Source organism: Thamnophis sirtalis, unplaced genomic scaffold (genome assembly GCF_051295495.1).
Source record: "Thamnophis sirtalis isolate CommonGarterSnake01/CBP01778 unplaced genomic scaffold, rThaSir2_p1.2 scaffold_3, whole genome shotgun sequence".
NCBI classification, from domain to species: Eukaryota; Metazoa; Chordata; class Lepidosauria; order Squamata; family Natricidae; genus Thamnophis; species Thamnophis sirtalis.
The window spans coordinates 36,939,713-36,965,357 of NW_028261383.1; the positions used below are offsets into that span (position 1 = coordinate 36,939,713).

General features: G+C 43.1%; 1 protein-coding gene across 6 annotated transcripts; it reads left to right on the forward strand.

The window, feature by feature from the left end:
- Nucleotides 1-6,674: 6,674 nt before the first annotated feature.
- On the forward strand, nt 6,675-25,609 carry LOC148047922 (uncharacterized). Of its 6 annotated transcripts, none has more exons than XM_087708705.1 (5): nt 6,697-6,778; nt 13,587-13,660; nt 14,259-14,368; nt 21,898-22,075; nt 23,631-25,609. In XM_087708705.1, exons 3-5 carry the CDS (start codon nt 14,291-14,293, stop codon nt 24,143-24,145), a joined length of 771 nt encoding a protein of 256 aa, XP_087564831.1. In that variant the 5' UTR covers nt 6,697-6,778; nt 13,587-13,660; nt 14,259-14,290; the 3' UTR covers nt 24,146-25,609. The 6 variants fall into 6 exon arrangements, with proteins under 6 accessions (XP_087564832.1, XP_087564831.1, XP_087564829.1 ...); XM_087708704.1 differs by lacking the exon at nt 6,697-6,778 and adding an exon at nt 10,531-11,002; XM_087708706.1 differs by lacking the exon at nt 13,587-13,660 and having other exon boundaries at nt 6,675-6,778.
- Nucleotides 25,610-25,645: the final 36 nt, after the last annotated feature.

A 25,645-nucleotide genomic window follows, 5' to 3' on the forward strand; every position in this document is an offset into this window, starting at 1 on the left:
TCTCTTGAGATTAATCTAAAACACTAAATAATTTAGCCAAAGCAGGAAGTAGGGTTCCAGTTCTTGACATACCTTGCTGATCTAGGAATTGCCACTAAAGAGCCGTCTTTGCCAAATCGATGCGCTCCAGCTCTGTTAGACTTCAGATTTTGTTATCCCCATCCTAAGTAAATCACTGTTGTAAATATAGCATAAGCCATTAACATGGGAGTAGGACGGCATTTTAAAGAGGATTACTCATTGCCAAATCCATTCAAATTAAAACCAGCTCTATAACTCATGACAATTTAATATGGAAGCTCAGCATTCGTAGAATATCCTATGAATGACATAATCCCTTCTCACATGTATTTCTCATCCCGGCTTACATCACCCTACGTCTCATCTTCCCAAAAGAAAACCAAATCAAGTTGTAACTTGGAATCCTGGAATCAGAATACGTCAAAAGATAGCACCTGGGAGGTTTATAAGTTCCCACTGAAACAATATACAGGTTGTCCTTGACTTACAACAGTTCATTTAGTGACCATTCAAAGTAACAATGGCACTGAAAAATGTGATTTTATGTCCGTTTTTCACACTTACGACCTTGGCCGCATCTCCATGATCATGTGATCAAAAATTCAGATGCTTGGCAACTGGTTCATATTTATGGCCGTCGCTGTGGCTCAAGGTCACACGGCCACCTTTTGCGACCTTCTGTCAATGGGGGAAGCCAGAGTTACTTAACAACAAGGTTACTAACTTGTCAGTTGCAGTGATTCACTTAACAACTGTGGCAAGAAAATCGTAAAACGGGGCAACTCACTTAACAAATGTCTCACTCAACCACATAAATTTTGGGCTCAATTGCTGTCGTAAGTGGAGGACTACCTGTACAGCGATTGATAATAGTCATCCCTAGGAGCGAAAATGGACCCCAATTTACGTGCCCAAAAATAATAAAATTCTGCAATCACTAAAGTGGTTTATAGCCTAGTCAGTGGCACCAGTATAATAAAATCTTACACAGTCATCCTCTCAAAAGAATGGGCATAACTCTATTGGGCCTATTGTAAGGGTTTAAAAACCTAGCTGTCTCCCGGAGTCTGGAGTGCTGAATGTGCTAAATCCTTCTTTTTTTGGCTTTAGTGTTAACTCAACAGTTTATTTACCTTAGCTCCTATGTATATTGATTTTGGATATTATTGTTTTTATTGTTTATTGTTTTGAAATTGTAAGCTGCCCAGTCAAACAAACCGACTTGTAGCAGTTTTTTTTAACACACACACAAAAAAACCCAACCTAAACATAGCCAGTTTGGTGTAGAGCAGTCGTCCCTAACCTCCAGGCCACAGAGTGTTCGGAACATGGTCGCACAAGCAATGGGTGATCCATGTGTGCGCACAGCTCCACTTGCACCACTGGTGGCCGCTCACACACAGCTCTACTTGTGTGACTGCTGGCTGCTCATGCTCGCTCACGAAAGCCTCATGTGTGAGAGTGGCTCCTGCATGTGCACCTGCCACTTACACAAAACCATCCTCCCTCCCCCTCACAGGCCGTCAGGCCGGAAAAGTTTGGGACCACTGGTGCAGAGGTTAAGGTAGGGGGTGTCCAAACTTGGAAATTTAAGACTTGTGGACTTCAACTCCCAGAATTCCCCATCCAGCTGGCTGGGGAATTCTTGGAGTTGAAGTCCACAAGTCTTAAAGTTCCCAAGTTTGGACACCCCTGGATTAAGGCATCAGGCTAGAATATAGAAGCCTATGACTTCCAGTCCTGTCCTACTCTCAATCTTAGGGAGAAGGAAGAGACAAGGGCAATTCACCTCCAAAAATCTTGCCAAGAAAACTGAAGGGATTTGTCCAGGCACTTGACACAGGTTCTATTCGACTTACAACAGTTTGTTTAGTGACAGCACTGAAAAAGTGACTTATGACCATTTTTCACACGTGATCAAAATCCAGACACTTGGCAACTAATTCATACTTATGATGGTGCAGTGGCCCAAGATCATGGGATCACCTTTTGTGGGGGCGGGGGCCCACAAAGTCAAACAAAGTCAAAGGGGACAAAGTCAGACAAAGTCAAAGGGGAAGCCAGATTCAATTAACTACCATCTTACTACTTTAACAAGTGCAGCGATTCACTTAACAACAGTGGCAGGAAAGGCCACAAAACGGGGGCAAAACTCCACTGTCTCAGCCACAGAAATGTCGGGCTCCATTGTCGCCCAAAATAAAAGTGCATAATCTTATCTTAAGGCAATAACCACAAGATGCTTCCTGAACACGTCTTATATTAAGGAACCAGGCAAGACAAATCGCCGGTGATTTCCCCACAGGCCATGCCGGAAACAGATTCGTATCTTCTCTGAGTTTCTCACGCCGATCTGCTCGCTCCCTTTACTTTTACACAGCATGGGAAAACCTAATTATAGCTCGGGCTCCCCTTGTACAAAGCGGCGTGGTCAATCTACAAGCTGAGTGTTACACAAGGCGCTTAGCATGCAACACACACGCATCCCTAGCTGTTTAAAACTAAGCACGAAGAGGGGTGCAAACGCAATCCATTTTTTTAAAAAGTAAAATTCCCACGGGGAGGAAAAAGAGATCACCAGAAGATCCCCGGTGCCTCTGACCTTCCATTTATACTGCGGGGAGGATCCTTGGGGTTCAGCTTCTGCTTTTTGCTTGCTTCCTTTCTTTCCTATCCCAAAAAGAGCTGAGACCCACCTAGCTCGCCCTCTGACCGGAGAAAACGATCCCTCTTGTCCCGCAAGTAACATTACCAAATTCCCGACACCCGGCTTCTCGTTTCCTCTCCGGAGCAATTTTCAGGCACCAGAGTAATTGTTTAACTCCGGTTCCTAGAAAGTCCCCTGGCTTCCTATTTCGAAGCCGACGAACGTAGCGCCCTCTATTGGCAACCTACAAGCTTTCCCAAAGATGCTTTTTCAGGAGGCAACTGGACTTTCTTGTTTTTTTTTCCTTTGAAGACGTTTCGCTTCTCTTCCAAGAAGCTTCTTCAGCTCTTCTTGGATGAGAAGCAAACGTCTTCAAAGAAAAAAACAAGAAAGTCCAGTTGCCTCCTAAAAAAAACACCTTTGGGACACCTCAGGAAGTAGTTACTGTGGGGAAAACAGGAGGAGGAACAAGTATTGGCATGTTTGCCTCCTTGAGTTATTTATGAACAGCAATAAAAGATAAAAATAGCATACTCTGCTATCATTGCTGGGTCCAGCCACTAGATCTGGATTGGGCAAGTTTTTCATTCCCCTTGGCTTCAGTCTTCTCTCCTACTGACAACTGGGTTGATTTCCCTGGTAGGTGAAACATGCCCACCCTGCAGTGGTGGGTTTCAAAAGTGGAACCTATTCTGTGGGTGTGGCCTCCTTTGTGGGAGTGGCTTGCCAGCCATGTGACCTGGTGGGAGTGGCTTGCCAGCCATATGTTTTCTTTCTCTCTCTCTCTCTCTCTCTCTCTCTCTCTCTCTCTCTCTCTCTCTCTCTCTCTCTCTCTCTTTCCTTCCTTTTGTCTCTCTGTTCCTTTTTTCTTTTTTTCTTTCATCTCTCTCTCATTCTTTTTCTTTCTTTCTTTCTTTTTTCTTTCTTTCTTTCTTTCTTTCTTTCTTTCTTTCTTCCTTCCTTCCTTTCTTCCTTTCTTTCTCTCTCTCTCTGTGTCAGTCTGTCTGTCTCTGTGTGTATGGGGAGGGGGGGCAGTGGTGGGTTTCAAAAAAATTTGGAATCTCTTCTGTAGGTGTGGCCTGTTTTCCGGGTCCACTGGTGGAACCTCTTCTAACCGGTTCGGTAGATTTGACGAACCGGTTCTACCGAATAGGTGTGAACTGGTAGGAACCCACCTCTGCCACCCTGTATACAGTTTGGGTTGAAAGGAGGATCTCCTTTTAACTCAAATTGTAGGCAGGCAAAGAACAGGGAGAAAACTACTCACACACTCTCTCTCACTCTCTCACTCTCTCTCTTTCTCTCTCTCTCTCTCTCTCTCTCCCTCCCTCCCTCCCTCCCTCCCCCCCTCTCTCTCTCAATTCCCTTTTGGCTTCTGAAGCTGACTCAAACCCCTGTCTTTTTCTCAACTGATCTTTATGTCTCACTTTAAAATCTCTGGCTTCTTTTTTTTACTTTTCAGGTTTACTTGTTCAAATTTGTTTCTTCCCATCTATTGTGTAGCGGGCTTCAGTAGGCAAAAACAGACCAGCAAAGATACAACAGAATTTATTGACTCAAAACTGGAACTGAGGAACTGCAGGCAAATCCCTGTAATTTATACTCTGGGCCCACAGGATCATAATACTTGAAAAAGCCTGCCCAAATATGAATGTTCTAAGTTTCCCTCCAAAAAATTTGAAGTTAACTAACAGGGTCATCTAAAGGTTAGTTTCACTTTAGCAGGGCTTAAAATGTAAAGGTAAAGGTTCCCCTTGTACATATGTGCTAGTCGTTCCTGACTCTAGGGGGCAGTGCTCATCTCTGTTTCAAAGCCAAAGAGCCAGCACTGTCCAAAGACATCTCTGTGGTCATATGGCCTGCACGCCAAAGGGACACAGAACTCTGTTACCTTCCCACCAAGGATAGTTCCTATTTTTCTACTTGCATTTTTACATGCTTTCAAACTGCTAGGTTGGCAGAAGCTGGGACAAGTAACGGGAGCTCACTCCATTACGCGGCACTAGGGATTTGAACCACCAAAATGCCGCCCTTTCTAATCGACAAGCTCAGCGTCCTAGCCTCTGCGTCCCTTTAGTAGGGCATAACACAACTTATATATCCAATACATAACACCCTTTACTCTAAGGGTGACTCCCCCAACACCCTCCCCCCTCAGAAGACTCCCAGTTCAAATTTCCTTGTAGGCTCCCTGCTGTTTGGGGCCTTTTCATCTCATTCCCTGATCTTTATCCCTCTTTGCTCTGATCTTCTCTGGGTAATTACTATCCCTTCACTTCCTAACTCCCCACTTATTTCCTTGTTCTTTGTGGCACCTACCTCTCTGCAGAAAAAGTGCTCATTTCCTCAATTTTTTTACAACCCTTGAGTAATACCAGTGCGCTTTGGTTCAAATTGTTCCTTGCAAGTTGAAAATCAATTTGTCATGGATAAAGTTCTAGCCTAAGTTGTATCTTGATGTACCGATTTTCTCTTTTGGGAGAGAGAATCTAAAAACCCGGATTATAAATCTAATTTACAGATCGATAAATGTAAGGCTCAATTCCAAAACAATCCTCCTTTGTACAGTTGGAGGAGATGTGGTCTATTCTGTTCCTTTATAATTTCCTTATTTCATTCTGTTTACACCAGCCTTGAGACATACCAAGAAGCAAAGATTTCACTCCCCCCGTAGAGCATCCAGTTTGCAGAATTTCAGGATGCTGATGGAAATGTATCACACATCCTGAAGGCACCAGTTAGAGAAAAGCAGCTTAGATCTACCCTCTGTCAGAAGCAGGAAGAATCCATTGCTTCTTACTATCAAAGTTAAAAGCTACACTACTGCAAGCAATAATAATACTGCATGCATGACAAATCAGCGAATCAAGTTAGTGCACTATAATTTAGGTAATACAGGTAGTCCTCAACATATAACCACAACTGAGCCCAGGATGTATGCTGCTGAGTATTTGTTAAGTGAGTTTTGTCCCATTTCACGACTTTTCTTGCCACATTTGTTAAGTGAATCTCTGCAGTTGTTAAATTGGTAACATGATTGTTAAGTGAATCTGGCTTCCCAATTGACTTTGCTTGTCAGACGGTTGCAAAAGGGGATCCCATGACTCCAGGACACTGAAACCATCATAAATGTGAGTCAGTTGTCAAGCATCTGAATGTAAATCATGTGGTCAAGGGAATGCTGCAATGGCCATACAGTAAGTGTGAAAAATGAGAAGTTTTTTTTCAGTGCGGTTATAACTTCAAACAGTCACTAAACGAACCATTTTAAGTTGAGAACTACCTGTATAGGCGTCAATATTTAACAGGCAAATTAAGTGTGCTTTCTCAGCAACATCTGGATTATTTCTGGCAAATATTACATTCCTGCCCTCACCAACCCAATCATCTGAAACATAAAAGGAAAAAGAAGAAATGGTAAGCTTATACCACTTTACAGAAAAAGGCTCCAGGGCTCACGTTTCCTGTAAACCTTTATTTAAAACCTGCCCATCACATACATTTTCAGTTGTCCAATAAGGAAATCCGTACAAAAGTTTCATTAAAACATATAACCAAACCAATAAAATGAAGTAGAGAGAGGCTCTCCCAAGTGAGAACAAAGATACCAACAGTGAAGTGTATTTCATTTGGGCTGTAAAACTATTAAATAGCAGCAAAAAGTTTACTCTCTACTCTACCTAAACTACATCTAAATTAATACAAACCTGTGTATTTACCATATTAGCTGGAGTTTGCTTACTTTCGTTGTTGTAGCCCTCTCCCCTTTCTGAGTATTCCCTCCAATATACTACACAAATATCAACTGGACTTCTCTCAGCCCCACCCTAAATACCTGAATATGCTTTGGTTTAATGCCTTGAGACTCAGTTCCATCTAGGTAGCCTTGATGGGAGCTCTGTGGTCAAGTGAATGAGGAAGTCATGATCAAATTCATATACTCTCATGCCGCAGGCCAGAGAGCTCTGTCAAGGCAACAGGGTTTTTTTTTTTAATGCACTAAAGCAAACAAAACACCTCGGGGTGTTTATCATATACAGAGCCGTTTCACAGTACAATATATTTCACACGCTGGCTCCTGGAAACACTTTTTAGGCCGATTGCTACCAGGTGAGTCAACCTACTTCCTCTTCTACAGGTATAACTCTTAACTTTGAAAGTGGGGTCACTACTGCGATCCCAGGGTATTGTGGAGACCGATTTCAAATGGTTTAAAGGTTCCGAAGTGGAGGAACAGCTGGTATAAAAGGTGGAGTTTAACTAACTTTAATTTGCTCTCTCCCTGGGACGGTGAAAGGTACAGCAGAAAGCTTATCATTCCAGAAATATCAGGTTCTGTCTTTCCCTCCAGGCAATTCTATTTTGCTTTGCTCAATTTTTTTTATTTTTTTTATTTTTTTAACTTTTGGCTAGCAATAAGGACTGCTTCATTTTGTTCCTGTGTTGTTATCTTTAAGGAGATTGGTTTTTAAAATGCTTGCTACTTTACTGCACTGAAAGTGGTGTGTCTACTTCAAGAGCTTTTATGCAGTCTAGTGGGTTTTACTTCCAGGTAACTGGCTGTGGGATTACAACAAACCCTATTTAATTTTAAAAGGAATTGTTGGCTACACAGTTCCCATTTTTACATTCTTGCAAAAGAATGTCACTTTTTTTTTCTTACAGTAGCAAGTAGCTCGTTCTAAAAAAGCTGGGGTATAACATCTTAAATTCTGGGATGTAGATATTTAATTTCTTGAGAGCAAGTACTTTAGCGGGGCTACCAATTCCTAAATATGTTGTTCTCCTACCTTGGAGCCAATGTTTCCATATGGTTCAGCTACTAAATAATTCTGCTCTCCAGGCAAGGTGGCAATTATTGATAAAGACTTTCCCGCTGGTTATTTATGGCAGAATTGTTTATGGCACAGGGGAGGACAATTACATTTTTTCCAATAATTTTAAGCTGAAAATGTGAATTAAAGGTATTTGCAAAGTGAAGGAGCAGAGGAACAGGAATGCATGCAAACCAAAATTTCAAGGTGTTTATTATGACATTATATAATGTCATATATAATAATATATATAGTACGTTGCCCATCTCAGCTTTCAAACATATATAAGCTGCATATAGCTTAGGATGTTGAAATCCAGAAGCTTTTCCCTTGTGCGTTTTTGTTCATGCGAGCTGCCCAGAGTCTGTCAGAGTTGGGTGGCATAAAACTTCTATAAATTATTATTCATTAAATGTGAGAACACTCTTGCCGAGACCATATTTCCAGTACTTCTCCATGTAGTAATTAAGTGTTTTTGATCCAGGCATTTCGTTTTTAAAATTCCTTCTTTATTCAGTTTCAGTTGGCATCCAGTCTTGGGAGCTGTTTTCATAAAATGCCTACCCTCCAGTTTCCAGGGTATGCAAATGGCCATGAAGGGTGGGGTTGGGTTTAAAAAAGCCAAGATGGCAGCCACATTTTCCCCATGGTTGTGATGCACAGAGAAGGGTTTCAGAGGGCCGCGATCTGGATTTCCTTTGAGCTCCTATAGATAAACCCTTAAAACCAGATGGCCCTGGCTGGCCTCATTCCATTCCGTATTATTTTTAAGATTCTGAGCTTCAGTATGGAAAGGAAAGACATGCTATCTGATGTGAAGAAACTCATCGGCCTCCACTATCAAGTTTATTTCTTGATTCAACATAAGCTTCAATGGCTTATTGTTAGGAAATAAAGATAGTGGGGGCCTGTATTCTGAACAAAAGATGGAGGAACCATGTTTCCCCAAAAATAAGACAGGGGGGTCTTATTTTTGGGAAAACAGGGTAGGCTGAGAGTTGATAGATAATAATACCCTAAGAGGTTAGAAAATGTGGCAAGGAAATTTGCCCAGATATTTTGTTCCTGGCCATATTCTTGCAAATATAGTTCTCTTTGGTCCATGGGGAAGGTCTCCTAAATGGCAATCATATTCTTGAGTGCCTTCAATCTGCTTCAGTCTGGACTATTAATGTGCCAACTGGCCTCAAACTGTTCTGGTTCTCTCTGCTAAATTATCTCAAGAATCCTGGATTTGAGTCATGATACACTCAACCAGAAATTAAACACACAGATTGACTTATGGTGAGTAAGAATTAACTCACACACAGCCAATTGGACAGTTACAAAAAATGATGGAGCAGAGCAGCCCAGACAAAGGATTGGACCCCAAAGTCTTTTTTGTAGGATAGAAAGTTTTTTTTTAAAAAAAACCTAAATGCATGAGAGTTTGAACATGTTTTTTCCATATTTGTTGATTAATATTTGTTTAATAGGGACGCGGTGGCTCAGCGGCTAAGATGCTGAGCTTGTCGATCAGAAAGGTCGGCAGTTCGGCAGTTTGAATCCCTAGCGCCGAGTAATGGAGTGAGCTCCTGTTACTTGTCCCAGCTTCTGCCAGCCTAGCAGTTCGAAAGCATGTAAAAATGCAAATAGAAAAATGGGAACCACCTTTGGTGGGAAGGTAACAGCGTTCCTTGCGCCTTTGGCGTTTAGTCATGCCAGCCACATGACCACGGAGACATCTTCAGACAGCACTGGCTCTTCGGCTTTGAAACGAAGATGAGCACCACCCCTTAGAATCGGGAACGACTAGCACATATGTGCAAGGGGAACCTTTACCTTTAGTTTACAGCCTTTATAGGTTGTTGCATGGTTGTTCTTGACTTGTTTTTGAGTTATATAAATCTCAGGGTTTGAGATTTGCTGATGTGGCTTCTAGTTTTCTTCAAGAAATGATACTTATTTAAAGTTTTTTGTTTCTGCTAAGCCAGCTGAAGTGGTTCATTCTTGCTGTGGGGAGAAGCCTGAGGCACCTAAGGCCACAATGAGGCTTGTTATGTTGTGTGAAGGCAGCCATCCCATTTTGGCACTGTCTTGTCTCAGGCATTAGATCAGTGTTCCTCAATCTTGGAAGCTTGAGAGTTGAATTCCCCAAGAAACAGGCTGTCTGGGAATTCTAGAAGTCCACACAACTTCAAGCTGCCAAGATTGAGAAACACTGTGGTAGATGCATTGTTGTTATTCCATCAGCAGCAGCTGTTGTAGATACAGTATTTTTCCTGCTGTTTTTTTTTAATGATTTGAATGTGTAGCTTTAAACAATCCTATTGTTTATCATATCTTTTCTACCTCTTCTTTAGAAGTAACTTTCCAATGGGGTGGCAGTGGATTATGTCCCAGCAGGAGCTAGAACCTAGTTGAACGTGCCTGGTCATGGAACCTGGCTTGGCTAGAACTTGGATGGGGGACCACCTAGTGATCCCATGGCATTAGACTAAACCAGTGGTTCCCAAACTTGGCAACTTTTAAGACTTGTGGACTTCAACTCCCAGAATTCTCCAGCTAGCTCTTCTGGCTGGAGAACTCTGGGAGTTGAAGTCCACAAGTCTTAAAAGTTGCCAAGTTTGGGAACCACTGGACTAAACCAGAAGGTTAAAATAGTGTAGGAAAGAAGACAGAGTCAAGTGGTTACCAGGCTTGAGTTCATTGAATTGGTAGCAGTCAAACTCAGTTTGAGAGTATTTTACCCTTACATGTTGAAAAAGCAGTTGCCCAAGCATTTTCTACATGATAGCCTAATTTCATTGTCATATTGTCAAAAGGGCCAATTTTATTACTTAGCCTGCTACCCTGAGCCATACAGCGATGTGCTTTGTGCCCCATGTAAAGTGGGTTCTCCAATGATAGCTGCCTATACTTCCTTATTATATTAGACCAGGGCTTCCAAACTCGCGGTCCACGGGCTGGATGCATCACGCTCTGCCACGCCCATGCCTGGTTTAGCAAAGGGGGGGCGGAGTCCCAATATGCCATGATGCCGCAGGTTTCACACTCCTGTATTAGACAGAGGCATTCGCAGCAAAAAAAAAAATGTTAGCAGGCATAAAGGGTGTCATAGTCCAACATATCTGGAGGGACGATCCTAGTTTACTGCCTTCTCTTTGGGGAACATTGGATCTTATCAGGCTGGCAGCAAAGCTTGAAGAGACGAAAGCATTGTTTTTGAAAGAGGAGGAGTTGAATGTCCAGGAGGAGGACTTTGATTTGTTGACATAATCTGAATGCTACAAGGAAATGATCCCTGTTTGCAAATTGTTTATAATCCAAAGAAAGAATGTCCTGTCCCGTGAATCATTTCTTTCTTTCTAAGAAAGCACCCAAAGCTTGCAATCAGGATCCCTTGCCTCATTACCTCCATTCTCAAGAACAGAGAATCTAGCTCTGGCGCAGTAGTTGTTGCAGGCTAATAATTCTGCCGACTGCCAGGGGTTCTATCCTCACCAGGCTCAAAGTCGACTCATCCTTCCATCCTTCCGAGGTGGGTAAAATGAGGACCCGGATTGTTGGGGACAATAGGCTGACTCTGTAAACCCCTTACACTGTGTGCACAATTATTAGGCAAGCTGTATTTTGGAGGGTTAATTTTATTGTTGAACAACTAGAGTGTTCTCCAAAATGTTAATAAACCTCAAACCTGAATACTTAAGAAAGTAAAAGTGAGGTTATGGCTTTCTTTGGAGAATATATGTGTGCACAACTATTAGTTACTAGGCAACTTATTGGTGTGCAGAATTATTATGCAACTAAATGAAAAATGATTTTTTCCCCATCTCATTTATTTTCATCTTTTAAAGTGAGAATAATAAACAACTCGAAATTTACAAATAAACATTTCTGACAGTTCAAAAAAAAATCAGTGTCCAATATACCAACCTTTCTTTTCAATAACAGTCATAAGCCTTCTATTCATGGAGTCTGTCAGTTCCTTGATTTGTTGATGATTGACTTTTTGTGCAGCAGCAACCACAACTTCCCAAACACCGTTCAGAGAGGTGTATTGTTTTCCTTCACCTTAAATCTCCTGCTTAAGAAAGGCCCACAAGTTCTCAATAGGGTTTAGTTCGGGTGAGGAAGGGGGACACGTCATTATTATTTCATCTTAAAGGCCTTTACTGGCTAACCTGCATCTCTGATAATACCAACCCATACCAGTACCGCACCTCTACCTTGTTGGCATCTGAGTCAGGGCCCATCCATCTGCAGTGATGTGTGGTGAGCTTTATGGCTGGTGAGGCAGCAATTTTTTTAGACTTGTGGACTTCAACTCCCAGAATTCCACAGCCAGGCATGCTCAGTTCTGATTTAAAGTGACAGCATTTCCCCCCCTTGCAAAATAAGTTTTCCCATTCTTTTTCTTCTCCCTCCCTCCCCCTCCTTCCTCCCTCTCTCCCTCCCTCCCCCCTCTCTCAAACAGACACTCGCACACAGAGAAGTTGGATCCCTCTCTCACTCACTCACTCTCAAACAAACACAAACACAGAAGTTGGATTGGATATATTTTCCAAAGGCTTGAAAGCAGCTCCTCTGCCATACCCCCCCCCCATTCCCCTGCTGCCTTCCGATCGGAGCCTTTGATTGCAGGTGAATCACGTTGCCTTTTCAAACTTGTAATCAGTGAAGCTGGACTTATATACTTTTATCCAGCTGTGTGTGTGTTTGAAAAGGCAATGTGGTTCTGCATGCAATCAAACTTTTTGATTCCTCCCCCCTTCCCACACACGGACCTTTTCCAGCTGTTTCAGAGAGGATTTCAACTCTGCTTTTGCCTGCCCTCATGAAAGGCCAGAGCTCTGTCAGACTGAGCTAGTTGCTCCCAGGGAACTCTAAAAAGCCTCTAAAAATGCCCTCTACAGGAGGCAAGAGTACACGAGCCTCCTTTGCATATGGATTTTTTCGCTTTTTAACCCTTGCTTAATCTTAAAAGGCAAAAAATTGCTTATGCACAGGAGGCCCATAGTTCTCTCGCCTCATCCTATAGTTAACACTAAGCAGACTCCAAGTCACTGTGACTTGGGATCTGGCAGCAACTACCTTGGCTTTAATTATTAAAAAAAATTCTTTAAAATTCTTTCCTTTTCCTCATGACTGGTGAGGCCACGCCTCCCCTGCCTCTAGTGACGGCACGTCCCTGTCCATCTGTTCCATCAAGAGTCACTGTCATCTCATCAATCCATAAAACCTTTGAAAAATCTACCTTCAAATATATCTTGGGCCAATCTTGCTCTTTCAACTTATGTGTCTTGTTCAGTGGTGGTCGGATTTCAGCCTTCCTCACCTTGGTCCTGTCTCTGAGCACTGAACACCTTGTACTTCTGGCCACTCCAGATAGGTCGCAGTTCTGAAATATGACAGCACTGGAGGATAATGGGTTCCTGGTAGTTTCATGTTTGATTCTTCTAAAATATTTGACAGTTAAGCTGCGTCTTTTTTGCATCTTTTTTTCTCAACACATTTCTTGCAAACCTGTTGTCTCTTTGCAACAAAACATTTGATAGTTCTGTGATCACACCCCAATGTCTTAGTAATTTCAAGAATAGCTGCATCTATCTGAAAGACTTTTTACAACGTTTGACTTTTCAGAGTCAGATAAATCTCTTGTTTAGCCCATTTTGCCTGAGGAAAAGAAGCTGCCTAATAATTACGCACTCCTTGATATAGGGTGTTGATCTCCTTAGGCCATCACAAACACACACCACCTAATATGCTATAATATCCACTAAGCATTTAAGTTTATACAGCTTGGAGGTGGAAAACATGCATACAAAGGATATGGTCAAAATATTCAAGTTGCCTAATAATTGTGCACACAATGTAGAAAGGGCTGTAAAATTCTGTGAAGTGGTATATAAGTGCTATTGATATTTCTCATCTTTGGCAACTTTAAGATCTATGGACTGCCAATCTCCCAGAATTCATCTCTTCACTTGGGTCAAATTATCATTTATGTGTTAAGATGCCAAATTTCTTGATGGCTTACCTCTGCTCTCTTCCCAGTCTCCTAGGCTCCTCATCCATATTATATAGCTTTGAATAATGAATATTGCCTTTTTTTTATTCATAAGATCAAGAAGTTTGTCTCCCTGAAAGAACTGAACTTGGATTTTATCTTGTTCATCTTCTCGACCTCCCTGGCCAGGTACCGTTCGGATATGTTGGGTTATTGATATCCTTGCTAATTTGCATGCTGCTCAGGAACTTGCTGTTCAAGCTGTGAAATCACTGAGGGCAGATGCTCAGTTGTTCTTAGTCCTTGGGGGGTGGGGGTTTGCCTTGCCTTGCTTTTTCCTTTCCTCCTTCCCTCCCCCTTTCCTTTCCTCTTTTTCTTTCCCCCTTTTCTTTCCTCCTCTTTTCCTTTTCTCTCTTTTTTCTCTCCTTTTCTCTCCTTTTTCCTTTCATCCCTTCTTTCCTCTCCTTTTCCTTTCCTCCCCTCCCTTTGTTCCCCTTTCCTTTCTTCTTTTTCCTTTCCTTCCTTTTTCTATTCCTCCCTTCTCCTTTCCTCTCCTCCCTTTTTTTCTCCTCTCCTTCTTCCCCCTCCCCTTTCCCCCTCCCACTCACATCAAAGCAAATTCTTCCTTGAGTCAACTCTTCACTCTTAGAGACTTCCTAACCATATTCAGCTGGTCTTCCTGTTAAGAACAGTGCTGATGGAAAGGGGTTACTGGACTTTTATTCACAGAGTCCTGCTTTTGTACATTTCAACCCTAATGTTATCGCTTTTGTCATGTAACCTATAGATTTCATGAAGCTGTTCGTCTGAGGATTGGAAATGGAGTCTGTTGAGAAATCAAGAAGTAACCACCATAGAATGGAGCAGATGCCAATAGAAGAAACGTCACAGCTAAAGGCAACATCCATACTTCCTTTCTCCTTTGCATAATACTGTTTCATGAGGACCGTTCATTATTATTCAATAATAATAATATTCAATATTATTGGATATTTGGGGAGAGGGGAATAGTCTGAGGGCATCCATCAGAAGAAGTCCATATAAAAAGGAGTGACAGGGCCTTAATGACATGGTCACAGCTACTATCTTGACTTGTTTAACCATCTCCCATTATAGAGACCTTAGATGTGTGATGGCAAACCTATGGCACGCATGCCACATGGGGCACACAGCGCCCTCTTTGTGAGCACATGAGCTGTCGCCCTAGTTCAGCTATTCTTGGCCAGCAGAGTACTTCTGGAGGCTGGGGAGGCCGAAAACGGGCCATGGGAGGACCATGCGCTGCCCCCCCCCACACCCCATTTTGGCTGCTAAAGTGCTGCGGGAGGCATCCATCCCATCTTCCCCCCTGCTCCCCCCCCTGGCCCGCAGAGCAGAACTACAGTGCTGATCAATGTTCCCTCTAATTTTTTTTCAGTGTGAGCGGAAAAGTATAGTGTTTGAGCGGCACATTTTCATGCCTGAGCACCTGAATTTTTTTCACAGATGTCACCTAAGACAACAACGAAATCAGTGTTATTTGAAACTCAAAGTTATGTTTATTCAAGGTGCCCGCTTAATTAAAAGTGTTATATAATATCAGTATCACTTAACAACGGTCCTGCTTAGCAACCAAAATGTTGGCTCAGAAATTCTGGCATTGAAGCACGCAAGTCTTAAAGCTGTCAAGTTACAAGACCCTTGCACCCCTAACCCTTTAGGAAAAAAAACCCAGGGGTCTTCAAACCTGACAGCTTTAAGCCTTGCGGACTCCCAGAATTCCTCCTCCAGTCATGTTGCAGCAACGTCATCTGCGTGGATCTGCTCCATCTTCGGTTTTTTTCACAGGAGGCAGGGCTGCTGCTGAAGATGCCAACGAGCCCCCACCGCCACTAGAATATGCATTGTTTAGCATGACATAGAATAGTCTTTCAACCAGAAGTATGGAATAAAAGAGAGACTGATAAATATTAAAAAATAAATAAAACCAAAAAGCAGCTATTTATTTGAGTTCTAGATAAACATTTAGTTCAGATTTAATAGTGTTTCAGAGATGTGGCTGTCAGCTATTTGTGTATGTATGTTATTATTATGGAAGGTTAGATGAGATTTCACCAACATTATTCACCCCTGATTAATGCATTCATTCCTATAATCGAGTCTGACTCTGAATTACAAATCTATGTCTGAAGAATCTGGGTTAAGTTTTGGATTGGAAATTTGGGGAACATGAAAGTTTATGCATAATTTTTGTAATTTTTTCATTGGGTCTTAATAATGATTTTATTCATTTGGGATTTTTTTCATAGGCTTAACACAGCTCTAATTTTGTCATTAGGAGCAATGTAACATTGGCCACTAATGTATTGTATACAGGTTGCCTTAGAAGGCAATACCTTTTGTATAGTAGGAACTTAAGATAGGCAGACTTCATACAGATAAACAATTGAGAAATATTGTTCTTTTTAAAAAGCAGTGTTAATTGCTGCACCTTTCTCATATTAAGTATATTAGCTCAAGTTCATGTTAGGAAAAACTTTCAGTCTTAAAGGTTTGGTGAGGAGAAATCCAAAAATTCTTTTAAAGAATTTAAATTAAATTTGAGGCTACCTCTGCTTTCGCTCTCCCTCCCTCAGTTGTGCAGCAGCGGCAGCGGCAGCTCTCAGCCTATGGCGGCAGCGTCACGCAGGCTGTGGAAGGAGGAGGAGGAGGAGGAGAAGGGAACCAAAGAGAGGCTTTTACCGGGTCTGCGCCCCACAGCCAGGACCGTCCTTGCGCCTCAAGCCACGTTTCTTCCTGCAAAGCCCTTCGGACAACCCGAGAGTTCCGCTTGACGCCAGAAGGGCTTTGCAGGAAGAAACGCGGCTTGAGGAGCAAGGACGGTCCTGGCTGTGGGGCGCAGACTCGGCAAAAGTCTCTCTTTGGTTCCCTCCTCCTCCCCCTCCTTCCACAGCCTGCGTGACGCTGCCACCCAGGCTGAGAGCTGCCGCTGAAACAAGTTTGTTCTAGCCGCCTGCAAAGGACTTCCCCACGTTTGCTTTGAAAGAAACCTCTGCGCGGCAGTTAGAAACCTCTGCGCGGGGGTTTCTTGCCATGTGCGCGGCCGCGCAGCCGCGCACCTTAGAGGGAACAGTGGTGCTGATCTGTCCTTTGAAGAGATCCAGTTTGACACCCCTGTGATAGAGGAACTTTATATTAGATTCAGAAATACATCACCAGATTTCCAGTTTACTTCAATGAGCTGAGATACATGGTGCAGCCCTTGAAGAGTGTTCGGAGACTTCAGCTGGTTCAGAATGCAGCCGCGCGAGCGATTGTGGGTGCTCCTCGGTACACCCACGTTACACCTATCCTCCGCGAGCTGCACTGGCTACCTATCGGTCTCCGGATACGCTTCAAGGTGCTAGTCGTCACTTATAAAGCCCCACATGGTATTGGACCTGGGTACGAGAGACCGCCTCCTGCCTATTACCTCCCATAGACCGATTAGATCCCACAGATTAGGCCTTCTCCGAATTCCATCTGCCGGCCAGTGCCGGCTGTCGGCCACCCGGAGGAGGGCCTTCTCTGTGGCGGCTCCGGCCCTTTGGAACGAGCTCCCCGTGGAGATTTGGACCCTCGTCACCCTTCAGGCCTTCCGGACAGCTGTTAAGACCTGGCTGTCCCAGCAAGCCTGGGGTTGAGTTCCCCCCCCCCTACTCGAATTTGCTGTGCTTGCTGTGTTTTTTAAATCGTTTGTATCGTCCTGTTTTTGTCTTACTTTTTTGTATTTGTTCCCCTTCCCTTGGCTTTTGTTCAGCCGCCCTGAGTCCCTTCGGGGAATAGGGCGGCTTACAAATAGAATAAATTCCAAATTCCAATTCCAAATATTGTACCAAAGAGTGGGGTAAGAGCCTTTCCAGAAGGACCATACCTCTGTAGAAAAAAGCCTCACCTTTATTTCCTAGCATTGTCTGCTAAAAGAACCTATGGATACCTCTGGAAAGATCCCTGTCAATCAGAGATCCAATGATATCTAGGCTGAGTAATGATCTAATGTGGAATAAAGCAGAATCGTGAGATCGTGAGATTACAGATAGTCCTCAATTCACAACTTTTAGTTTAATGACTGTCAAAGTTACAACAGCACTGGAAAAGTGACTGATGATCATTTTTCACACTTATGACCAGTGCAGCATCCCCATGGTCATGTGATAGACCCTCGAATGCTTGACAACTGACTCATATTTATGACGGTTGCAGTGTCCCGGAGTCATGTAATCCACTTTTGTGACCTTCAGGCAAGCAAAGTCAATGGGAAAGCCAGATTCATTTGACAATCATGTCACTAATTTAACAACTGCAGAGATTCACTTCAACAAATGTGGTGAGAAAAGTCGTAAAATGGGATAAAACCCACTTAACACATTTCTCACTTAGCAACATAAATTTTGGACTCAATTTTGGCTGTAAGTTGAGGACTACCTGTCTCTCAGGTGAAGACTGAGGGCGCTGCAAAGTTGTTGGTCAATAAATACAGATGTGATTATCTGTAGTCAAGTTATTCCATAGTTGTGCTTAGCCTAAATCCGTGATGGCGAACTGATGGCACATGGGCCACAGGTGGCACGCAGAGCCCTCTCTGTGGGCATGCCCTAGCTCAGCTCCACTGTGCATGCACGCATGCCTCCCACCAGCCAGCTGATTTTTGGGTCTCTGCCGTGCATAGGCGGGGCGGAGTGAATGTGGGAGACGCACGTGCATGCACAGGGGGGATGCATGCACATACACGGGGGTGTTTAGTGTGGGAGCCCTGTGGCCCATTTTTGTTCCCAGGAGGCTGCAGAGAGGCCTAGGAGGCCTAAAATGGGGTGTGTGGGGTTCATGCGCGCATGCGCAGGGGGGTCAAGTGTGCATGGGCGAGGAATGGAGGGAACACAGGGTTGCATGCATATTCGTAGGGGGCAGGGCGCACATGGGGGTTACACGTGCATTGCATTATGGGTGCAGGCGCACACTCACGCTTTCAGCACACGACGGCAAAAAGGTTAGCCATCACTGGCCCAAATGGTCACTTTCTGGTCTGTGTGTATATGCGCTGTTTGAATCGGCATTAATGTCTGGTGATGGCCTGGATAAGTCCATGCAGTTTTGTTGGCAATATTTGTAGAAGTGGCTTGCCTTTAGCTTTTTTCTGAAGGCTGAGAGAGGTCACCAAACTGGCTTTTGCCTAAACTAGAGCTAGAAGCAGGGGTGGGTTCCTGCCAGTTCTAAGGTTCCACAAATCTATAGTGCCATTTAGAACTGGTTCCAGCTCCCTTCCCCCCGCCCGTCCGCACATCATCAAGATGAAGAGTGAGAGAAGGAATTCTGGGAGTTGAAGTCCACAAGTCTTAAAGCTGTCAAGTTTGAACACCCCTGGGGTTTTTTTCCTAAAGGTTTAGGGATGCAAGGGTCTTGTAACTTGACAGCTTTAAGACTTGCACACTTCAAATGCCAGAGTTTCTGAGCCAACATTTTGGTTGCTAATCAAGAACGTTGTTAAGTGAGTTTCACCACATTTTACAAGTTGGCCATGGCCACCCAGTCACATGGCTTGCAAGCCACTCCTACCCGGTCACATGACTGGCAAGTCACTCCCACAAAGCAGGCCACACCTACAGAAGAGGTTCTGAAATTTTTTGAAACCCACCACTGGCTAGAAGGTAGAGGTAGGTTAAAGTCTGCTGGTTTTTAGAATGGTGCCTCAACCACTACAGCAAACTGGCAACTTCCAGATGTTTTGAGGCTGCCAGGCAAAGAATTCTGGGAACAGCCATTCTGAAGTATTTAGAAGGAAGCAGACAGAAAGCTGCCATATATATTTTATTTGTTTAATTTAGATTCTGAACTTTAGTTATTTTTATAAATGAGTGCAGGTATCTAATCTTTTTTGTAGTCTGTCTGTCCAATAATAACTAGCTTTTTCCCCCCCAATGAAAAATTGGTAATCAGAGATAATTATAGGTATGGTCTGGAATAGATGCAGAGCGCGCCAAAGCGATGGCTATTTATTTTGTATAAAGCAGTTAATCAGTCCATTGGGGAATGCTATGTTGACACAAAAAAGGTTTGCCAGAATTCTCCTATGAGGGAAGAAATCACTAAGTAGTCGTACTGATGTCTGGTTGTATAAAAGCCAACCGTCCGTTATTACGATTATTATGGTATAATTATTTTTAATTATAATTGTTACAACACTGCTTGGAGTAGGGAGTTTTTTCTGGGGTCCTATTTTGTGTTCCCTGGTGTGAAGTCTAATAGGCATGGTAATTTGTCATGTACGTTCCTGACACGGTTCTTCACTGTCCTATCCTTGCACAGTGAGTTGGAAGTTTGTTCTGCTCGTCCACAGTACTTACGTCGCACATATCCAGTACCACGCAGATGGGACATAAACAAGGGTGGGCTTCAAAAATTTCAGCAACAGGTTCTCTGCCCGGTTGCTGGGTGGGCGTGGCCTTGGTGGGCGTGGCCTAGACAGCCTCCTGCACCAAGGTGGGAGGGAGGGCGTTTTCATCTTCCCCCGGCTCTGGAGTCTTTCCTTGAGCCTCTGGGAGGGTGAAAACTGCTTCCCCCAGGCTCCAGAGGCCCTCCGGAGGCCAGAAATGGGCCCATTTCCGGCCTTTCAGGTTCTCCAACCAGTCATAATGTTAGCTATGGTTCTCCTCAACCTGGGCGAACTTGTGGAAGCCCATCCCTTGGGCATAAAGCTCAAATGAGCAATGATAAGGTCTCTGAAGGGAAGAATAGCAACCGAGTGACTTCTTCTGGCTGAGGGACAGAAGCTGAGGTGAAGGCACAGGATTGTATTCAAGGCCACAGTACCAAATGTGAGGAAGTAGAAGTCAAACCCTATTGAAGCATTCAACTGAATGCTTAGAAGCTCAAACAGCTCAACCTCTAGGCTCAACCTAGAGAATGGGATGTAAGGTCTAGCCTCACTCTCTTCCTTCCCACTCTTAAACAAGAGTTCTACTTGCATTTTCTTTAAGTATATTATCCACAAAATCAAAGACCTTCCTTTATTAGGCTACTAGCCGATAACCCGGCATTGTCCAGGTATTTATTTATAGGGGGAAAATGTCAGGCCAACCGTAATTTCTAATGTTGGATTTTTCCCCTTACCAGAGGGAGCTGCCTTGTGGAATACTATGAAGCCATTACCATGGCAACTCCACTGTGCTGCACAGTAGAAGCCATATTACAGCAGTACAGTAGAAGTCATTTGAAGGCACAACAAGCTGCATCTTAACAGAACACACACCCCAAGGGGTGTTAGGGGTGTCTTACCCCCAGAGTATTTTTTTCCAGAGCGTAAGTCATCTGTGTACCAAGTTTGGTTGAAATCTTACACGGGAAAAGACCCAAATACAACAAGAACAGCATACCTACACCCATTAAAATCTACGCAAAACACACACACACACACACACACACACACACACACATATGCAAACCATGTCAGATTAGGGAAAGTACAGAGTCAGGCTGTATGCATGCACTTCCTCTCTGCTCAATCTGAAAGAAGATCAGACTAATGACAACAGGTATGTCAACCAGTCTTTGAATTGACAATGAAGACATTCAAGTGGTGAATAGCTTCTGCTGTTTAAGATCAAACAAGGAATTAACCAGTAATTCTCAACCCTTTAGGTAGACCAGACTAGGAAACCCAGGATCATGCAGACTAATGCTATAATTTTCATGATAAGAGTTTAGTATCAGAATCTTGCAAATCTGAATGCACCTCCTCCCTTTATCTTCATGAGAAATTGAAAGGTCTTATCTGAGCAGCTTTCTTTAATTACAGTTCTGGTCTGGACTTGAATTTCTTTTAGCCAGAGACTGCTATCTTGGTAGCAGCTCTTCCTCCTGTTCCTTAAGGGTTATTCCTTCTTCCCATTACATCAAGTCAAGGCATGGGCTCAGTTGACCAGTACTTAGAATAGCTATGAACCCCTTAGGAAAGATACTCAGATCAGAGGTGGTATTCAACCAGTTCTGACAAGTTCTGGAGAACCGGTAGTGGAAATTTTGAGTAGTTCGGAGAACCGGCAAATAGGCTGACCCCAACTCTGCTGCCTCCCAGCCTCCCAGCTAATCTTCTTTTGTTGCCTTGAACAGGAGAATGAAGCTGGAAAGCCGGTTAGTGGGTTGAGGAGGGAATGGGGATTTTGCAGTAACCTTCCCCTGCCACGCCCACAAAGCCATGCCCATAAAGCCACGCCACGCCCACAGAACTGGTAGTAAAAAAAAATTTGAATCCCACCACTGACTCAGATGCTGGGCTACAGCTATGTATATCTAGAAGATCAGAATTGTATAGGTGGTACATCACACTTCATCTTGCAACTAGTCAGATACGTGAGAAGTGACCTTCGAGAAGGCTTTTTATATTTTAAATTTTTTTCTAATTTTGCCATTAGTTGATTCCGGGACTTCCGGAACCTGAAGGGTTCTCAAAAGAGGATGAAGATTTCCTTTCTGAACTGAATCCAGAGGAGAAAGAATGCTTGGAGTTCTTGATTCACACAGTCAACAATTTGGATAAGGAAATCCCAGAAGACGATGAGTGGAGTCATGAGAAAACAGAAGAATCTCTAGGTAAAGTTATGTAGTACTGGTAGTTTGTTTACATGGATCTGTTGAAAGAAATGTCCTTTTGGGTTCAGCTCCAAGTGGGGAAGAAGACACTGGAGACATGGAGGCTGTTTGGAAAGATGGTTTATTGTTGGACAGGGCCACATGGCTTGAGCCCTGTACAGAAAAGGTGATCACATGTTTCAATGTTGATGGAGAAGAAGAGAGGGGCTGAGGAAGGGGCTTGCTAGGCTTTTTATACCCTGTTTAGTCCCACCTCTCTGTTTCCTGTTCCTGTGTAAGAAATGTATTCTGACTGGTTGTCAGACTCCCATGGTGCCATGCAGGGGGCTACTCTCTAGGCTGTGATGAGTCCAGGTATAGATGAGTTCTCAGATGCCATGTGGAGAGTTGAGTAATATCCCTTCCCCCTACAGCTGCAGTGAGGAGAAGTCTTTATTATGTAAAGTGGGCTAGCCTGGCCATCTTAATGGCCTATTAGCTGGGGATGGGCAGAAAGCTATAGGCAACTATTCTGTCTTTTGAAACATGTTTCTTTTCACATCCAGAGAAATATTCTGCCTTTTCAATATTTCCTAGGATATTTCATTTTTCTGGGAGAGGGCTGGGTGATAACTTCCCACAGATCCCTGGGCACTATCAATTAACCAATTGGCTGTGGGAGCAAGCCTTTGAATGTCAAACTTGGTCTTTCTCCAAATATGATTTTGGCCAACTTTGTTTCAATCAGCACAACTACCTTCCCCTTTTCTACCTTTTATCCACTGCCTTTCCATGTCAGGGTTATTCTTGTCATTCTGTGGTGGATTTTCCCAGCCTTTAGACTGTAGTCACTTTTCATTCATACGGGTGAATCTTGCAGGTTTTGTGCACGTGGACAACTATTCCTTGACTTACGACTAGTCACTTAGCGACCGTTCAAAATTATGACACATCTTGAAAAAGCCACTTATGATCTGGATCCAAAGTTCCAACATCTAGGCCTCCACCGTGGTCACACTACCACATTTTGGGCAGTTGGTGATTGGCACTCATTAATGGTCATTTAGAGCTTTCCATAGCCAAGTGACTGTGATTTATATGATCTTTTTTCTCCAGAATCTAATGTTTTTCCAGTTTCTGGCAAAAAATGCTGAATAGCTAAGAATAGCTTTGTTTGACAACCAGGTTGTTTGTTTAACAACTTCTGCAAAAAAAAGGTTGTAAAATCAGGCAGGGTCATATAGTGCCCATCACAACTTACGACTAAAATATCATTCCATTATGTTGCAAGCCAACTATTTGTACTCCTCTCTATGGTAAAAAAAACAACCAGTAGCTACATATTTCTAATCAGCATCACCTCCCTGCTTTCTGCCCCCCCATTCTGCGTATGTTTACCGAAGAACGTCATGTCAGAAGAGTTACATGGCAACCACTCCAGTTGCCATGTAACACGTGAGTGATCTTCCATGACTAGATAGAATAATTTAAAAGAAACTTTCTGTCTCTGTTTCCTATAACCCCCCCTTTTTTTGGTGCTTCTAATAATCTGACCCTATGTCAATTGCATGTACAGGTTCTCAGGATCAATATCAGCATCACGTCATCTGCAGCATGCAGCAGCAAAGTAAATTTGAGGGAGATGCCCCGGTGAAAAATGGTCCTTGCCCAGCAGTTGCTAAAAGTAAAATGATCAAGTCCCATTCAGAGGAGTCCGATGAAGTCACATTGAGGAGGTGGTCTGATCTTTTTCAGCCCCGAGCTCAATTTCCTCCTAGAACAGCCAACTCTCAACCCACCCACTTCAAGAAGTTTGACACCATAGCGAAGTCAGGGGTCAACGTTCAGGAACTCCGCGCACGTTTCCTGCACCACCTCGAGACTTCTGCTCCTGCCAAGCAACCGGCAAAGGATACCTTGAGGCTTTTGTCCAATGCGCAAAGATCTACGCGGGATGAAGCAATGCGGAAGCTGGGCTTTCTTCAGAGAGACAAAGCTTTTCTGAACACACGCCAACATATCCCGTGTGCTGAAAGGCCAGACAAAGAGGCAACTGCAGGTTCCACCCACACACTTAAGAAGTATCCATAACCGTTGCTCTCGTCCAGGAAGAGATGCTTTCTTAAGCCAGCTGAAAGCCAAGCGAGAACATCTCTTCTGATGTAGTACTGAACAAAACAATCATTTTTTGTTGGATTATCTTCTGCAAAATGCTGTTACACCAGAACACGGAACCTATAATGTACTCTTTGTGGCAATGTATTTAACAGCATTTCTTGTATTGTTATTATTATTATTTGCACAGAGCATCTCATTATTGGTACAATAGTTAGTTGAGATACATCATGTTGGCTTTTAATTTCATTTCTAAACTTTTTAAATGTTGCTTCTTTCCTTAACTCCTGGAGCAATGAAAGAGATGCTTTGTGAAAATGGAGGCTAGTTTCCTTCTTTCAGACTAAACCTAATACATTTACTTATAAGCAGGAGTGAAACCTACTTACCTTCATTGCAGGTTTGCAAATGTGAGCGGGTGCTCTTGCTCCACTCGCACGTGCCACCTCCCCGTATGCGCAGGACCTTCCATGCATGCACAGAGCGTCAAAAACAGAGGTGATGACATCCGGGGAGGTGGGCGGAGTTTGCTACTGAGCTCTCCTGAAAGGTAAGTAGAACAGCAAGGAGGGGAATCCGCTGTGCCACACGATTTAGATTAGCTAGAAAGCAGGAAATCCTGCTTTCTAGCTAATATAAATCGCTCATCACAGCTGATCATTGGAAATACCGGTTCACCCGAACCAGTAGCATTTTTTTTACTAACGGTTCAAACAAACTGGTAGCATTTCACTCCTAGATCAAAGCAAAGGCACTCAACGTCACAGGGTGCTTTTGGTCTTCGCTTTTACTAGGCAGTCTCCTGGCCGACTTCCACAAATTATATAGAGGATGAAAACAATATTGTTTTCTAATCAGCACTTCCTATGTTTTGCTAGCACAACTTCTAACATTTTCATTTCTACACATCATGGGAGGGGAACCCAGAGCAATGCATTGCTAAGATCCCTTTAACGATTCAAGAGCAGGTCTCTTTTGAATGTTATATTTGGCTTGTGTGAGCCTCTGGCACAAATTGGAACATAAGTATCCCTCTGCAGCAGAGACCGGGAGGACTATCTCCTAGGTCTGTAATAAAGACCATCACATTTGCTTCATAAGGGATCCATATATTCTAACTAATGCTACAGCCAACTATTGTTTTCATTAGGAAGCAATGTCTTTTTTTTTCAAAAATAAGATTTTATTTCCTTATTACCTTTCTATATTTTTTTTAAATTCTACAAAATACCCAAAAGGGAACTTCAATCAAAAAACATAGACATATATGAAAGGTATCACCTACTAAAGGTGTGTTAATATTAGCATCACTTTTGGAAATGTTCTACAAGGAAAACTCTAATAAATGTTGATGAATTTTCAGGTTTCTGAACAATATCTGTGCATTATCTTATCGTGTTCCTTTGAGAGAAATCAATTAAACATTCAGTTTTCCATTAATTTACTGCTTTTTCTTTTTCCAGCTTAACATGTCAC

Bases quoted from the DNA above. Each gene is read 5' to 3' on its own strand.
- LOC148047922 (XM_087708706.1), top strand. From the start codon at position 14,291: ATGGAGTCTGTTGAGAAATCAAGAAGTAACCACCATAGAATGGAGCAG. The intron at 14,369-21,897 runs GCAACATCCATA...TTTTGCCATTAG, and splicing joins AAGAAACGTCACAGCTAAAG to TTGATTCCGGGACTTCCGGA. The intron at 22,076-23,630 runs GTAAAGTTATGT...TTGCATGTACAG, and splicing joins GAAAACAGAAGAATCTCTAG to GTTCTCAGGATCAATATCAG.